This window comes from Scardinius erythrophthalmus (genome assembly GCF_964197995.2).
Source record: "Scardinius erythrophthalmus genome assembly, chromosome: 7".
NCBI lineage: Eukaryota > Metazoa > Chordata > Actinopteri > Cypriniformes > Leuciscidae > Scardinius > Scardinius erythrophthalmus.
In genome coordinates, this window is record NC_138227.1 from 14,067,013 (window position 1) to 14,086,308 (window position 19,296).

General features: G+C 39.1%; 1 protein-coding gene across 1 annotated transcript in view; it reads right to left on the reverse strand.

The window, feature by feature from the left end:
• Positions 1-19,296, reverse strand: part of caln1 (calneuron 1) — a gene marked incomplete at its 3' end in the record, with an annotated part of 46,623 nt that overhangs the window by 4,780 nt on the left and 22,547 nt on the right. The window contains exon 4 of the mRNA XM_081370340.1: positions 2,210-2,366. Within this exon, the coding sequence (XP_081226466.1) occupies positions 2,210-2,366 (157 nt within the window). The remainder of the gene's footprint in view (positions 1-2,209; positions 2,367-19,296) is intronic.

Here is a 19,296-nt window from a genome sequence, read left to right on the forward strand (position 1 = left end):
TATATCCAAAGAAAAGTTGTGTATTATGTGTTTTTCTACTTATTATACTTACTTTATTGTCATTTCGTCTTCTATACACTTGTTATTTTGTGCATACATGTCCTTAACTCAATTATTAAAAATATTGACTAAAATCATGAATATTGCAGAGTACCCTATTTAATACTCCATTTGTTTGAAATTCTTTATATTAGTGGTTCAACGGATCACAAAACCCACAGTTCGGATCATATTAATGTTTTTGATTCATGGATCGGATCATGGCAAATGTAACTTTGCTTTCCATTTATTACTTAAAGTACACTTTAAGTACTTCGATACCACAACAAAAACTACTAGGTCTAACTGAAGTTCAAACATTAATAAAGGAAAGTGAACAGCAAAAAGATCAAATACACCAATTAAAAGCATAGATAAATACAATAGGGTATCAAAGTTACAAATAAAGTAAGGTCTATAGTGTATTCAGGAACAGACATGTAATAATTAGGTCTAAATGTACAATACCACTTTAGTGTTCACTGTATAAATTAAATATAGATATATTTTTGTTAGAGCTGTGTCTTGTTGTTTGATTAACATTAATGACATAGACAGCAGCAGGTATTTATAGGCTACTGTCATTTAAAGACCAACCCCGCGGATCCAATATAATGATACACATCAACTGTTCACGTTCACTTAAGACTAATCAAGAGTGTTTACCAGAATACTTGCCTAGTCTGGTATTTTGACTGGTGAATTGACTCTAAAGGCCCTATCTTGCACCCAGCGCAATTGACTTTGTACACCGACGCATGTATCATTCCTATTTTGCACCCGACGCACAGCGGACTTTTCCCTCCACAGACGCACGTCGGTAAATAAGGGAATGAACTTGCGCTCCCGGGGGCGGTTCAGCGAAAAGAGGAGGCGTGTTCCGGCGCAAACGTTCCCTGGTGCTATTTTGCAGTTTCAGAAAACAATTCAGGAAAAACCTAGTCTAAAGTCAGTGGCGCGTTATTCAGATGCTATTTTAAGGGCGCATGCTTGGCCATAATGTAGCGTGTGCACAACGCGCATACACTTTGATTCTCTCATCTACACAGATGCAGGCAGCAGTTCCCATTTTCGCAAACCATACATAATTACAAGGAAAATATTACAACACGAGGGAAATCATTGCTTCATCTAATCATCTAGCTTACACATTTACCCAAATTATTATACGCCCGTTTAACCTAAGCTAATTTGCGTGGGTTTCTCCATCCCCATACAATGTCACTTCTCTGTGTTTTACGGCCCTGACGAGAACGTTACTCTCCTCGTCTGTGAACCACTCCTGGCGTGCGCCTGGCAAATCCGCCGTTATAATAGCAATCCGCCATGGAACAAACATGCCTGCTTTTAAAGGGAATGTGAGATGACCCTCTGATTGGTTTATTGCACATTACGCCCAAACCACACCTATGAGTAATGTAGCTACTTCAGACCAACCCATTTTAGATTTGCGTCGATCCGCCCACAAAGTTACTTGCGTTTCGCGTTTGATACTTGTGTTTCAGATCGTTAAAATAGGGCCATAAAGGTCAATTCACCCTGCATTGACAGACGGCGCTTGTTTTCACCGACTGAACATGCTCAATCTGCATTTGTTGGGTCGCAGAATGTCTGAAGCCCAAAGTATTCTTTGGCTGCCCGCGTTTTCACAAAGGTCGACACACTATCCGTGTAACTTAATTTTCGTCATCAAGAGGGTCCGCGGACGTCCACACACCCCGTCCGCGTGCAGCCCAAATTTTGTGACCAAGCGAACAGTGCGTGTACATGTGCGAGTGACTTGAGCGTGCGCTCAACTGTGCGCAAGACAGAGTGGAACGCGAAAAATTAAGGACACATTCGGTGGATTTTATGTGGATTTTGTTTGGAAGTGTGCGGTGTGCTATGGAAGGCCAAAAGGGCCAAAACGTGTGAAATTGCGTCTTAACACGAAATTTACGCGTTAACACGTCATTTACGCGTTAATACGTAGTTACGTATTAATTTCAGTGTGCGGACGTCCACGGACCCTCCTGATGATGAAAATTACGTCACTGGGACGGTGCGGCCGAAGTATACTTTGGGCTTAATCTGGTGATTCTCTGCATTGGTCTGCGTCTGTCGGTGCATTGTGCATTGGCCTTAAAACCCATTCCGGGACCACTGATACACACACAATGTTTACACTCACCTCCCTCAAACTCTGTTTGACAGTTTCCCGAGTTCTCGTTCAAGCTCTCCTCCTCATTGATGATGATGTTCTCGATGTCCTTCATCGTCAGGTGGTCCCGGAAGGCATGAAAAAGGATGTGTTTCAGCTCCTCCAGTGTTATCCGCTGCATGTCAAACTACAAAGACAAATAACACAGAAGCAGTTGCTCAACCAAACTCAAGCTCTTCAAAAACTTCAAAAAGAGAATTTTTGTGTTGTATGTTTTGTTTCATTTTTGCAAAAGGGATATATTTCACCAAAACATTTTAATGTGACTTTTTGTTTTGAATTAAATGACTATTTTATTGTATAGTTTTATTTCAAATTTAATTTTATTCAGTTTTTAAATGTCACATTAAAATGAAATTTTCAGGTCAGTGCTTAGATATAAAAACAGCACAGAAAGAAAAAAAAATCAATAGTCTTTTTAACCGAGGAGAAAAAATGCATTGATCAGTCTGAACACTTTCGCATGGCACTCGATAAATAGACATAACGCAATTAACTGCAAGAAATTCAAAGGACATCTGAGGAAAACTGTCATGGGGACTGTAACTCAGGTTCAGTATTGAAAGTTGATTTTTATTACTCGTATCCAGAGGGCATTTATGAGCTCCATCCCTTTAATTACCCGGGCAACATTAGCCCAGCAGATCGATTTTTCAGGAGGATGTAAATGAAACTGTGGCGCACCAGCTTAATGCCTTATTTGCAAAGCTGTCAAGTCAGAGAACAAACAGTCATTAGGAACACAGGGAGAACCGCTATACAGTCGGCTACATGTTAATACACCACTAAATCATTCAGCCTTCCCTACCAAAACAGTACAGGGATGGTAATACTAAGGTAATCTGGTTGGCATATACATGATGATATTCATGATAACAGTCTGGTAAATGCCCAAAAACCATACTATTACTGTTATAACAGTTTATAAAAGCTTAAAGAGAGAAAAATGAATAGTTCAAATCTAACTTCACTTTTTTATTTAAACATTCATAAGCACAGTGATATAATACAGCATGGAAATCTCCAAATTTGTGACAGGAAGCTCACAGTGCAGTTCTGTGGCTCTGGAGAAAGACAGCGCTTGACAGGCCATTGCAGCTCGTGAGGAGAGACAGCAGGATATTACAATAGCTGGCAAGCTAATAAATCTGACAAGCCATTAAGTATTCCAGCCTCACTGTGCTCACCTCCACAGTAACTTGTCATTTGACTCCACTTTAGCAAGTCAGAAAGAATGAGAGCAAAATACTGCTTTGTAATACTGCATGCAAGCTGATGTAAACGCTGCAGAATAGGCCTATAAATCAGTTTTTATTTCTGTTTGTTTGTAAACCTGAGAACGCACAGGCTGAAAATATTATATTGTAATATTATGCCCATGAATGTTGACCTAGTGGTCTAATATGTGTTCCGAGTGTTTATGACATAATGTATCGCCTTATTTTGCAATATGGAAATAAGCAATTTTTTTGAAGACTTCTGATTGATTAGCTATGGTTAAAATAACTTGAAGAATTTGTGCTGCAAACCAGTGTGTTTACAGTTTTTACAGACACATCCAAGTACCCATCAGTACTTGGGTCACTTTTTCAAAACTCTTTACACAGTGAGCGCAACATCATAAACTGTGGATCATGTATCACTGCTTTGGCTCAAAATACATTCAATTACGAAATCTTTCAAATTACATTAATACATTTCTCACTTAGACACAAACACCATTAAGACTACGTAGCCTACCTACTACAGGCCATTTTGCACATCTACATACTCATTTCAAACCTGTTCAACTTAAGTTCAAAACCTAGAAAAATACAACATTTCTACAGTAATACCATATTGAAATATATTCCAAATGAAATACTAATCAAAAGAATTAGATGTAGCTGAACACCTAAACAGGTGTTATTCTTTCAATTTCATTAGCATAAAAGAGGAAAACTTAGGAATAATTTTGTACTATATTGTAAACATGGACTATGTAACAAATACTGCAGTGAATTATATAAAGAAACTTTGCAAAAGAAAACATTGTATAATGCTGCCTGTTGTTAGTGTTTTTAGGTCATTGTTTTATGAGTGACAGCGTGTATTTGTTGGGTGAAAATCTTTGCCAGTGTTATGGAAGAATGACTTGATTTGAGACATGTATGAATTAACTGCTGTGCTAAGCTGAAAGTTAGGTAGGAGAACTGTGTGAAGAGCTTTGAAAAAGTGTCAGGAATGGCATTTTCTGAAGAAAGCCTCAATGGGTTTCAAAACAACAAACTGTGCAGGGTAAGTTATATGCAGACATCTCCTATATATTACTTTTTAAGAGCAATAATAATGCATGTGCAAAGCTTGGATTCCTGATAATAATAAAAAGGGTAAACCATCTGATTGAATGGGAAAGTCATCCAGGGACATTGAGGCAAACCACCAGCCCTTTAGCATCCAGACAGTAAAGCTGGGATGTTTCTGGGCTTACCAGAGAGAAAGAGTGGGCACTAACTGCATTGATGTAACCTTCGGACAACCCACAGCCACAGAGACGGAGTCGCCCGAGGGCATCAGATCCATCTGTTTTCATTGGAGGCCATGAGAGTGGGCAGTTTAGCAGCTCATTAAGAGCTCTTGTGCTAGATAACAAATCCCATTTTCTTTTCTTTTTTGAACACCCTTTCTTGACTGTGAGTATTTATATACAAGTAATGATGGCCGGAATGACCTTCAAGGTCATGACTGGCTGTGCTGAAGTCAGGAGTAATCTCTGTTGGGATGGTAGGTGTGTGTGTGTGTGTGAAGGCAATTTCCAGACAGGCTGATACTTGCTGACCTATAGGTCCCCTGAGATATTTTTAAGTAAGAAAAGACACCTGTAGGTATAAAGAGAACCATCCACAGCTTGAAAAAATGTAGGACCATAAAAATAAGAGATTTACTAAAAGTATATTTAAAATGTCCCGTACAGCGACGTAACTCGTAGAAGAAATGTATCGTAGAAGAAATCAACTAGCTAGTCACGAGTCGACTGTTTCCCAAAACCATTTTGTTGCAAATTGATCGTTCTACTACGTTGGTTAATGATGTCAAGCACCTGGTTAAGTAATAACTTCTTTTAATGAATCTGTTTGAGATCGAATTAATGCTAGATATTTTGCTATAAATTACGGACATGGCATCTGAGGATCTGATCATTTTTATCAGTTATTTTGCTTTATTTCCAGATTCAATCATAGGCTCGTTCTTACTTAGTAGAGCACTCTTTAAAAATGGTGCTTTAAATCTGTTGACAAACTAAAAGACGTAAATTACATTTGTATGTATTCTAAATAAAAGATACAGATTGTACTGAAAATCAGCTTGCTTATTTGGCTCAACATAAGGATTTACAGTTTTTCTCAGTCGCTTTGGTGCATTTCTCACATCACTATTTACATTTGCACAACAGTTAGTTCAACCTCCACAACATTTAGTCATTTGTGCACATCATAGTAGCAGTTTCTCATTCCTTCCAACAAATTGCAAATGCTTTTGGACATGCATCAGTTGCTTTCATACAACTCTCTGCTATTTGATAACATTATCATTTGCTTAAGTCATGTCAGTCAAAATTAACTATACTTGTGAATGCTGAATAGTCATTCCATATAAAACTAATAGTCCTCATTTCATTGCTTGAGTCATTACATACAAAAATGTTGAACTAGTTGTCAAAATCTGTCATAAAAAAAAAAAGAAAAAATCCTGAGAAAGTCTCCTAAATTGAACAATTTGCAATTGAGCAAGAGATGATATTCGCTGGGATGTAGATGAAATTATGTGACCAGACAGAGAGGAACGTCTGGATGTGCATGAATGATTACAGTCCTATGTATGTTGTATGTTCAGTTCCAATACAGTATATAGGCCTACTGCAATATTGTGTACAGTTGTGCACAGCTCTACCCAAAGGGAGTTTATGTTTGTTGTAAATAATGGTGTATTTTTTCTTTTGCACAATGCTGTGAAAAAATTGCAAAGAGCATATGCAGTAAAAATGTGAAACATACATATTCAGTGTCTTGTACTCAGTTACCTCATAAATACAGTAATGTGTAACTTTACTGTATTTTTTTCAAATGGCTGTGCAAATAGTATTTAGTGCTGTATTGAGCATTTTCAGGTAGTGTCACGAAGATCTGACTTTCATCATTGGAAAACATTTACAGAGTAAACTGTCATAATGAAAACATGACTAAGCCATTTGACTATCTTGTTCATAAACGATGGTGTCAGGACTTTTCATTTTGATGACACTGACACATTCATTGACATAAATACTTGCTTTTGAGGAATGGGCTATCCATTTTGAGCAAGTGACACGGTTTTGCAGGTTATCAACTAGGTTTTGCAGTTTGTACTAATTGTTTTGAGAACTGCATTAACTGTTATGCAAATGTAAATAGTGTTATGAGAAATGCACCAAAACGACTGAGAAAAACTGTAATGACTCCACATGTCACGCAAACAAGAAACTCTCCTTCTAACCACAGGTCAAGAGCTGTCGTTCCAACCTCACAACTTTTGATGCTGTTTGTGAATGGTCGTTACTGTCGTTACTGTTATCGGGAAACACTGACACGTTGAACTTTGGATGGATAGATAGATAGATAGATAGATAGATAGATAGATAGATAGATAGATAGATAGATAGATAGATAGATAGATAGATAGATAGATAGATAGATAGATAGATAGATAGATAGATAGATAGATAGATAGATAGATAGATAGATAGATAGATAGATAGATAGATAGATAGATAGATAGATAGATAGATAGATAGATTGATAGATTGATAGATAGATAGATAGATAGATAGATAGATAGATAGATAGATAGATAGATAGATAGATAGATAGATAGATAGAGATAGATAGATTGATAGATTGATAGATTGATAGATAGATAGATAGATAGATAGATAGATAGATAGATAGATAGATAGATAGATAGATAGATAGATAGATAGATAGATAGATAGATAGATAGATAGATAGATAGATAGATAGATAGATAGATAGATAGATAGATAGAGAATAAACTAGGTACACAAGCAGCTGTAAACTATGAAATGTATGGCAGATGAATTTGTGTCCTGTGGTGGGACAGAGTGTCTGCCTACATCGAGTTGTACCAAGAGCAGGAGTATCGACAGAGTCTGTTCACCCCACGCATCAGGCCGATTTAACAGCAATTAGTAACACATTAATGTAATCTCCCCTGCTGCTGCAGTAAACTGACAGCTGTGGTCATTGATCCGGTGCTCCAGCTCCACTAACACCACAAACTGAAGCCTCTCTATAAAGATTGACAAGATCAAGCCAACGAGAGTGTGTGAACTGTGTGAGAGGAGAAAGGAAGTATCTAGAGAGATATACGAAATGTGGATGAAAGACAATCCCATGGCATGCTAATGTTTGACTTATTTGATGGTTTAATAAGGAGATACTGACTTTGATAACATTGAAGTAAAACATAAAGTCATTCTCTGTCACTGATTATCCAGCATAAAAATTACAACAACAACAAAAATCACAGGCTTTCCATCATTTTATTTTTCATATATATGTATTCTGTCATGACAGCTCTCAGAGAGATTGGCATGGTTAAAGAGGTCTGATGGCAATGGATATGGCAGTGTTAATGTATTTATGCCATGTGATTGGCTGATTAGATATTTGCGATAACGAGCAGTTGAACAGGTCTACATAATAAAGTAGAGTATGTATATACACATATACGCACACATATACTGTAGGCTATATAGTAAATTAGTCTGTAAATTCTTCTGTACTCTATTTTATAGCCGTACCAGAGCCATCTACATTTGGACTCACTGCTCAGCACAGTGACCTTGTCTGGCTGCTCAGCCATTTAATTTCCACACATCCTCAAGTCCCACTTCAGGGAATGGCAGTAAAATATTATGACGAACGCGTTCTTAAGCCAGAGGGAATTTTTGATCATATATCGAAGAGCGGTACACTTTATGTCCAGCCTGTAACCTGGTTTCTATCTGCCCCACTGAGACTGAAAATAAAGAAATAAAGAAAATTAAGCTTTACCATTCTTGGTATGGACAAGCGGGGTTACTCAATGCATCAATGCACATGACTACATGGTTGTCTTCAGACTTTTTTTTTTGCATAATCAATGTTTTTGTCCTTTAAAAGTCAATGGGGTCCAAAACAACATTTGGATCCAACTGACTTTTATTGTATGGACAAAAAAATTCTTTTGTGTTCAGCAGTAGAAAAAAATTCATACCAGTATGGAAAGTGCTGATTGGTTTTCATGCAGCATTTTATTTCAATGTCAACGTCATTTCAAATTCCTACGTGACCGGACTAATTTGCCTAATCTTCACAGTACTTTAGACGCGATGGAAAGTCAGACAGCAACAGGTCTGGGGCAAAAAAAAGTTCCTGGGACAAATTGTTCCAGGTAATTTCGGTGGAAACGCGGCTTATACAGTATTTATAGCAGAGGGGCAGTTTAATCTGATGTGATAGTAGATACTTTCAAGCCATAGATACAAAAGAGTTAAGATCTGCCAAGCAGTTTGAATCGACTCTGCCTTACTAGCATTGGGTAAAAGAGATACTTGTCCTTGTTGTTGAAACAACTGCTTGGCAAACAGAATTGATCTCTCAGCAGTCTGACCATGAAAGAGGAGCTATCACTTTGGTTATTTAGGTTTCTATTAAGCACATCCTATTGACATATAAAAGCTAAAAGCCTTCATTTGTTCTAAAAGACACACCATGTGCAAATAAAACTGAAACGCCAACACTTTGAGGCTGTTTTCAACAAAAGGATGGTTACTGACCAAGCCCCAGGCAGGGTGACAGCAAAATGATGTGACCACATTCGATGTGTACACTGTTCAGCCTACGGCAGCCATTAGTCAAGACCTCTCCCAGAATCCCTACTTTAGCCAAAAGCTCCGGTCTGCTGATGCACACGGTGCGGAAATTGACTAGACATATGGTTTGTGTCAGTAATGACAAAAAGATGACAAAAACTTCATATTTAAAGTCTCCAGATGTAATAATCAAGGTTTTAAGAATATCCTCTAGCTTTTTTCTTGGCCACCGGACCTTTTCCCTTGTCTTCTGCAGCTGCCCCATGAGTCTGTGCTGACCAGAATGCATATGATTGTGACCTTTGTATGGTATTAGTGTCTGAAATGGCGAGCAATGCTGAAGGTAGGAGGTTTTTATAGTGTTCATATTAGTGCCTCCCACAAAGTACCATATAATGGAGTAATTGAATCATTATCTTCTCATTCAGTTTCATTATGTCTACTGTCAGTGAGACCATAATGAAGCAGAAAAGCTTTGTCACAAAAGCCACTTATAAGGCATATCAAGGCTCTAAACTGCTGTTTCTTTGTGCTGTGCAACTATTCAGATGGTTATGAGCCATAGAAGGACTTTTAAAAATGGCAACCTACATACAGTAAAAGCAAAATCATAAATGAGATCTCTTTAACATCAAAATTGCTTCTACTAGATAGCAATAAGATCCAGAGTAAACTGAAGAGCTTAAAGGGGCACAAAAACTGAACAACCAAAAATGAAAATTCTGTCATCATTTACTCGCCTTCAAGCTGTTCCAAACCTGTAAGACTTTCTTTCTTTTGTGGAACACAGAAGATATTTTGATGAATGTGAATAACCAAACAGTTGACGGCAGCCATTGACTTCAAAATATCTTCTGTGTTCAGCAAAAGAAGGAAATTCATACAGGTTTGGAACAGCTTGAAGGCGAGTAAATGATGACAGAATTTTAATTTTTGGGTGAACTATCCCTTTAAGTCTCCTGCTCATATTTGTCTCTTATAGAGTTTCAAAAAGATCTCGGCAATGTCTCAAACTGCTCAAAATAGCAACTGCAAATCAAAAATAAGGATCATCATATAATGGGGTCCTCAACATTTAAGTAAACCAGACAGAAAAATCCATAAAGTGTCAAAGACACATACAAACACTGTGAGCAGATGAAAACAGTACGCAACTGTCACTTCTCTTGTTTTTCAACTGAATCTTTCAGTGGAGAATTACAAATGGACCCAGGTCTCAGCACGTCTCTCCAGCAGCGGAGAAGCATTTGTCAGAGCGCCAGAAACGTCCCATTTCCATATCTGAAATTAAAACAGGCTCCACAGAAACACCAGTGTTCCTTTGACACACTGCTTTAATATGCACACACGGTTACATGCTGCCCATGGCAATACAGAGCAAATACATTTTACTAGTACAATACTAAAATGTATAAACACTCGCAGACTGTCCACCTCTTGTGTACCGAACAGCATAATCAGCGTTTCAAAAAGAATAAACTATGTGATAAACAAACTAGAAGACCTGAACATGGCTAGGTTATTTCTTGTATGTTCTTTGGATCTGTCATGACATGAAAGTTGATCAGTTCCACATATTAAAGGAATATTTCATCCACAAATGCAAATTCATTATTTACTCACCCTCATGTCATTTCAAACCTATATGACTTTTTTTTTGAAAGAAGTCTCTCATGCTCACCAAGGGTGCATTATTTGATCAACAATACAATAAAACACTAATATCGTGAAACATTATTATGACCGCCGCTAGCGTAGCTAGCGAAAGCGGTCATATAGGGATTGTCAAAGTTTTTTTTTTTTTTTTTTTCGTCACCTTACTGAATTTTTCGTCAACGATACCAGGGACACTGAACCACCGGGAAACATGAAATTTGGTGGGCATGTAGCCCCACTAGACTTCTAAGGAAAAATTTCGTTTGGTCCCCGGGGGCCACTCCCCCCCCGCGCTGGGCCCCCCCAAACCCAAAAAAATGCAGTTTTTCCTAAATAACTACCTGAACCGTGGCACCGAGGATGAAGAAATTTTTATGGTATGTTGGTCTACTAGACTTTTACGGAAAAATTTCGCTTGGTCCCCGGGGGCCACTTCCCCCCCCGCGCTGGGGCCCCCGTAAATTTTTCGTCAACGATACCAGGGACACTGAACCACCGGGAAACATGAAATTTGGTGGGCATGTAGCCCCACTAGACTTCTAAGGAAAAATTTCGTTTGGTCCCCGGGGGCCACTCCCCCCCCGCGCTGGGCCCCCCCAAACCCAAAAAAATGCAGTTTTTCCTAAATAACTACCTGAACCGTGGCACCGAGGATGAAGAAATTTTTATGGTATGTTGGTCTACTAGACTTTTACGGAAAAATTTCACTTGGTCCCCGGGGGCCACTTCCCCCCCCGCGCTGGGGCCCCCGTAAATTTTTCGTCAACGATACCAGGGACACTGAACCACCGGGAAACATGAAATTTGGTGGGCATGTAGCCCCACTAGACTTCTAAGGAAAAATTTCGTTTGGTCCCCGGGGGCCACTCCCCCCCCGCGCTGGGCCCCCCCAAACCCAAAAAAATGCAGTTTTTCCTAAATAACTACCTGAACCGTGGCACCGAGGATGAAGAAATTTTTATGGTATGTTGGTCTACTAGAATTTTACGGAAAAATTTTGTTTGGTCCCCGGGGGCCACTTCCCCCCCCCCGCGCTGGGGCCCCCGTAAATTTTTCGTCAACGATACCAGGGACACCGAACCACCGGGAAACATGAAATTTGGTGGGCATGTAGCCCCACTAGACTTCTAAGGAAAAATTTCGTTTGGTCCCCGGGGGCCACTTCCCCCCCCTGCGCTTGGGCCCCCGTAAATTTTTCGTCAACGATACCAGGGACACCGAAGCACCGGGGAACATGAAATTTGGTGGGCATGTAGCCCCACTAGACTTCTAAGGAAAAATTTCGTTTGGTCCCCGGGGGCCACTCCCCCCCCCGCGCTGGGCCCCCCCAAACCCAAAAAAATGCAGTTTTTCCTAAATAACTACCTGAACCGTGGCACCGAGGATGAAGAAATTTTTATGGTATGTTGGTCTACTAGACTTTTACGGAAAAATTTTGTTTGGTCCCCGGGGGCCACTTCCCCCCCGTAAATTTTTCGTCAACGATACCAGGGACACCGAAGCACCGGGGAACATGAAATTTGGTGGGCATGTAGCCCCACTAGACTTCTAAGGAAAATTTTCGTTTGGTCCCCGGGGGCCACTCCCCCCCCGCGCTGGGCCCCCCCAAACCCAAAAAAATGCAGTTTTTCCTAAATAACTACCTGAACCGTGGCACCGAGGATGAAGAAATTTTTATGGTATGTTGGTCTACTAGACTTTTACGGAAAAATTTCGTTTGGTCCCCGGGGGCCACTTCCCCCCCCCCCGCGCTGGGGCCCCCGTAAATTTTTCGTCAACGATACCAGGGACGCCGAAGCACCGGGGAACATGAAATTTGGTGGGCATGTTGCCCCACTAGACTTCTAAGGAAAATTTTCGTTTGGTCCCCGGGGGCCACTCCCCCCCCCGCGCTGGGCCCCCCCAAACCCAAAAAAATGCAGTTTTTCCTAAATAACTACCTGAACCGTGGCACCGAGGATGAAGAAATTTTTATGGTATGTTGGTCTACTAGACTTTTACGGAAAAATTTCGTTTGGTCCCCGGGGGCCACTTCCCCCCCCCCGCGCTGGGGCCCCCGTAAATTTTTCGTCAACGATACCAGGGACGCCGAAGCACCGGGGAACATGAAATTTGGTGGGCATGTAGCCCCACGAGACTTCTAAGGAAAATTTTCGTTTGGTCCCCGGGGGCCACTCCCCCCCCGCGCTGGGCCCCCCCAAACCCAAAAAAATGCAGTTTTTCCTAAATAACTACCTGAACCGCGGCACCGAGGATGAAGAAATTTTTATGGTATGTTGGTCTACTAGACTTTTACGGAAAAATTTCGTTTGGTCCCCGGGGGCCAAAACGAATTAATCGCCCCTATCTTCAGTGGAGATGTTCAGAACTGCACCATATTTCATGTGTATGATTAACTTGACATCCTCTAGGGGTATCCTCTGCTAAGTTTTGTAGAATTTCATCCATGGGGGGGTATAAAATAAATTCATTTATGTGCACATTTAGTGACTGTACACTCATCGGCCTGTAGATGGTGCTGTTGAGCGAAGGGTTGCTGGTTTAGGATGATACTGTCACACACACACATGCAGGAATACAAACAAACGCAAGCATGCACACACACTGACATCCACACGCACAGACACACACCCATACACACACATACAAATCCACATGCACAGACACACACACACACAAACAAACACACACGCGCACACATGTACGCACACATACATACACGCACAGACACACACACACACACACACACAGACACACACATACTTAAACACACACACATACACACACACACACACACACACACACGCACATACTATTACTTTTTTTAGGTATATACATAAACACGCAATACAGCCAAAATTACTCCACGTCATTTATTTTTGTGGAAAGCCAGTGCAGGCCTGAGCGGCGGTCATATTTTGTACCGCGATGCGGTACATCTAGTTAAAATTTAAATAATTAAATAAAGTTATTCCTGTCTTCAGATATCATATGCTGATTTGCTGCTCAAGAAACATTTCTTCTTGGTTTCATGCATCCAATCATTATCATTACCACTCACCTAAAGGATTATTAGGAACACCATACTAATACTGTGTTTGACCCCCTTTCGCCTTCAGAACTGCCTTAATTCTACGTGGCATTGATTCAACAAGGTGCTGAAAGCATTCTTTAGAAATGTTGGCCCATATTGATAGGATAGCATCTTGCAGTTGATGGAGATTTGTGGGATGCACATCCAGGGCACAAAGCTCCCGTTCCACCACATCCCAAAGATGCTCTATTGGGTTGAGATCTGGTGACTGTGGGGGCCATTTTAGTACAGTGAACTCATTGTCATGTTCAAGAAACCAATTTGAAATGATTCGAGCTTTGTGACATGGTGCATCATCCTGCTGGAAGTAGCCATCAGAGGATGGGTACATGGTGGTCATAAAGGGATGGACATGGTCAGAAACAATGCTCAGGTAGGCCGTGGCATTTAAACGATGCCCAATTGGCACTAAGGGGCCTAAAATGTGTCAAGAAAACATCCCCCACACCATTACACCACCACCACCAGCCTGCACAGTGGTAACAAGGCATGATGGATCCATGTTCTCATTCTGTTTACGCCAAATTCTGACTTCTGAATGTCTCAACAGAAATCGAGACTCATCTGACCAGGCAACATTTTTCCAGTCTTCAACTGTCCAATTTTGGCGAGCTCGTGCAAATTGTAGCCTCTTTTTCCTATTTGTAGTGGAGATGAGTGGTACCCGGTTGGGTCTTCTGCTGTTGTAGCCCATCCGCCTCAAGGTTGTGCGTGTTGTGGCTTCACAAATGCTTTGCTGCATACCTCGGTTGTAACGAGTGGTTATTTCAGTCAAAGTTGCTCTTCTATCAGCTTGAATCAGTCGCCCATTCTCCTCTGACCTCTAGCATCAACAAGGCATTTTCGCCCACAGGACTGCCGCATACTGGATGTTTTTCCCTTTTCACACCATTCTTTGTAAACCCTAGAAATGGTTGTGCGTGAAAATCCCAGTAACTGAGCAGATTGTGAAATACTCAGACCGGCCCGTCTGGCACCAACAACCATGCCATGCTCAAAATTGCTTAAATCACCTTTCTTTCCCATTCTGACATTCAGTTTGGAGTTCAGGAGATTGTCTTGACCAGGACCACACCCCTAAAAGCATTGAAGCAACTGCCATGTGATTGGTTGATTAGATAATTGCATTAATGAGAAATTGAACAGGTGTTCCTAATAATCCTTTAGGTGAGTGTATATTATTATGCTGATAACAGTTGTGCTATTTAATATTTATGTAGAAATCGTGATACATGTTTTTCAGGATTCTTTGATGAATAGAAAATTTGCATGGCCCCTAGAATATTTTGTTGCATGAATATCTGTACATGCAATATATATATAAAAAAAGAACAGAGCCTATGCTTTAAAAAAAAAAAACGTTTTATTTTAGTTTAATGCATTGTTTTTCTCAATCAACATGAATGTGGGTATAAGTGTCATTAAAAAAAGCAATATTTTGAGCAAAAATCTGAGAAAATTAAGTTTTTGGATTCATAACGATGATCAAAACATAGATGGATTAGATCACGTCCATCAGCTTGTGCACATATAAGCTTGCACAGTCCTATAGCTCGTCCTGGGACAACATTTTATTCTGTAACATTAGGCAGTTTTGATTTATATGTTGATTAATGTTGATGATCGCATTATTTAAAATGCTAGCTTATGCTATCGCTTGTTTCTGCTTCTTCTTCCCCTGTGTTTTGATCAGAAGATTCTGTACTCTTTTAGAAGATGTTTAATAGCGTATACCCTATACTGTATAACAGTGAAAACACGGAAAGCAGGAAATTTCCATCAACGGTAGGGAAGCGATGTATCATAAATGATGGTAATTTCTGTCAATGGCGGGGAAAGAGTTAATGAATATCATAAACTCTGGACCAGATTATTACAATTGCGCTGGAACATTATTCATTCATTGGCAATGAAATCACTCAATCTGCTAAATTCCGCTACCTAAATTCTCCTTACTTCTCTGGCACACTCTTCCCAGCATTCAACATGCCCAGGCTTTGTCAAGCTTGCAGAGAATACTGAAATGTTCAAATGGGAACATTCTCCAACTTAAGGAGATAATTGTATCTAATAATAACCAATTAAAATTGTGATTATTTCCGCCAAACTGTGTCCTGCTGTGGAAGGCAGTGTGTAGGTCTGTGTTTGTGCGTACCTGATTGTGTGTGTAAGAGGTGCAGTGCTGTAATTTTCTCAGTGTATGTGAGTGGCAGCTGCCGCACTGGGGTTGTGGAAACAGGCAAAGGTGGGAGAGGTTTGCTGATTGCAGAATGAAAAGCTCTCAGCCCATTCTCAACACTTGCCTCTATTTCAGAGAACGAAGGAATGAAAAAGAAAATACTGAAGAGGTGACGTGGACGCATTTGAAATATAAAAACAATAAGGAGAGCAAAAGTGCACCACAGAAACAAAAAAAGAGAGATTGTGAGTGAGGGAGATAATGAAGCATAGTTTGCCTTCATTTAAAATGCTATGGCATTTAGCATCAGACCGTAAGACTAATCAGACATTTCTGAGCTGAATTAATGCATTAAAGAAAAAAAACAGCCTGGTACCATTTAGCAGCCTTGAAATACGAACCTACTTGTCAGAAATTCTCATCATCAGTGATCATTCTCCCTCGTGTCGTTCCAAACCCATACAACTTACTTTCTTCTGTGGAAGACAAAAGAATTTTGCAGGTTTCTGTGCTGCTCTTTTCCGTGGAGAAAATGAACGGAGACTGGGGATATCGTGATCCAAAAAAGCTCCATAAAAGCATCATAAAAGTAGTCCATAAGGCTTGTAACCCTTTATTCCAAATCTTTTAAAGCCACATAATAGCTTTATGTAAAACTCAGACAGAAATGTCAGTCATAGTCACTAGTTTTGAATGTGCTCATTCATTTTCACTGAATAGAAAAGAGCAGCTTTATCCATTTTTGTGTTTCACAAGTCATCCAGGTTTGGAAAATTCATTTGAATGAATGTTGACAAAATTCATATTTAGGTGTGTCTCTATCTCTTTAAAATATGTAGCATGGATTATTCCTTATCTCTTCTTTCTTAGGCTTCCAGAGAAAGACAAATGGACAATGGCGGTTGTCAATTTTCCAATACAAAAAGCACTTTATGACAAGCCCATCACACAATCCTCAATAAAGCATCATGAATTGAGCCAAACAAAACTGGAACATAGTAACATCACATATTTCCTGGAACGTTATGTTCTTAGGAGATGTTAGTTGCAGTTCAAAAAGAACCATGTGGGCTTTGATTCCAGGTCACTTGTCCTCATCTGACACCATTGAGAAAGAAGAATAGAACCATATTCACTCCACTTTCAATGCACCTTTTCTATAATCAGCCCTTCCGACATTATGCAGATGATATCATTTTTTATATATTGCAGCTGGTGCATTACATCATCTCATGCAGAGCTGAAAGACTACAAAAGCTTGTCACTACTGACATTTTACATTCATAAAGTAAGTGGGGTGCATTAAATAAAGTAAGTGGGGTGCATTAGACACAAGATTATACTTTTTTTTTGCAGGTAGGCAGTTCAGAAGCACAATTACCCCTTGTAAGGCTAGTGAGAAACAGGGTGACACGTCTTGCTGCATGAGTCACTGGAGGCCATTGTCATGTTTCGAAACTTATAAGTTATAACCTCAATTCTCTTACAGAGCAAACCTGCATTATTAATATATAAAGAAACAAGAAATCAATATGGACCCTGTTTAAAATGTCACATTATTGAAGTAAAACAGGTTCCAAATCCAAACATTGAGTTGTTTTTAAAATAAAATTATTCTGCTATTCTGAGGGATCATGTGACACTGAAGACTGGAGTAACGATGCTGAAAATTCAGCTTTTACATTACATTTTAAAATATATTAAAATAGAAAACAGCTCTTTTATATTATAATAATATTTAATTATATTACAGTTTCACTGTATTTTTGATAAATAAATGCAGCCTTGGTGAGCAGAAGAGACTTGAAAAAATCGTACTGACCTCAAACTTTTGTATGGTTTACTAATATATGTTAACGTCCTTTTAAATAAAAACATAATATAGTCCCAAGAATTTCGAGGAAGAGGCACCATATCAGTATCTTGATGTAGGTACACTGCTTTGCTTTACTTAAAGACTGTCACAACAAGAACATGATGTTGAGCATCATGAAGGTAGAAAAGCTCCATCTTTGAGTTTGCTGCCTTTGTTCATAGCGATTCACCGGTGGAACAGACCTTTTAAGGGTTTGTTTAGTTAGCCAAAAGCAAATATAGTACAAGAGGCAGTTATCTCTCAGTATTTTGTAGTGTATAATGCAGCACTCAGGCTATGGTAATCTTTTTTTCTTTTCTTTTACTTGATGGTGGGGTCAAACTCAGTCTTTCTGTAAGCTACACTTAACTGTTATCAAAGTCAGCGCTTGACAGCCAAGTATGGGTCTGAATGAGGGCTTAAAGCTACAGGCATACAGAAACACAAAGAACTTTTCAACTCCATTTAAAGGCAAAATATGTACGATTTTTAGATTAAAATATCCAAAAAACACTAGAACGATGTTACATATTTTGTTGACTTGTGTACTTACATTATCCCAAATGTTTCAAACAATGTTTGAATCCACAGAAATCAGCTATTTTAACCAGTGTAACGGCACGCATGTGGCAAAGCATCATTGATGTTTAACTCACACACTGGCAAAATCCAACAACAGACCTTCTCTGGTCCACCTTACGTTGACACATGAAACTACAGAAAGGTCATTTCTGATATGCAGTCCATATTCAATCTTTTTTCATACGTATTAATTAATAAGATAAATCACAATTTTGGAAATCAAAGTTGGAAATTTCATTAGTTTTCTCATCACAATTTCACAATTAAGTAAAAATAGGGAAAACAATTGCAATTTTAAATAATTTCAAAACTTTGGCAAATTTTTGCCATGTGTCATGCACTGGCAATTTATGACAATTTTTTTTTTATATTTATAAGAGTATTTCAATTTCGTCCTTTCTCTAAACCAGGGTTTTCCAGACTTTTGTGATTGAAAAGCTAATAATTAATTAAATCATAAAAATGCTAAATTAAAATAAATAATTTAATATTTAAAAAATCCAAATAAAAAAACAGAAAAATATTTTATTTGTTTACCAGCATATCATCATGTGACCATTAACTGACACCAGAAAACCATGAACATGCAAATACACTGTTAAACTATTAAAATATAAGCTGAAAAAAATCTCAGGGGATACTTCAAATTAATATTTTAGGTCAAAGGGGATGTCTATCAGAAAATGTTTAGGGAACCTCTGCTCTTATCAGATATTTCAAACTACATGCTCTCTTGGGAATATAATTTTAATTTTAGTAATTCATAGGTTTTTCCAGCGTCCTCAATAATAAATTACAT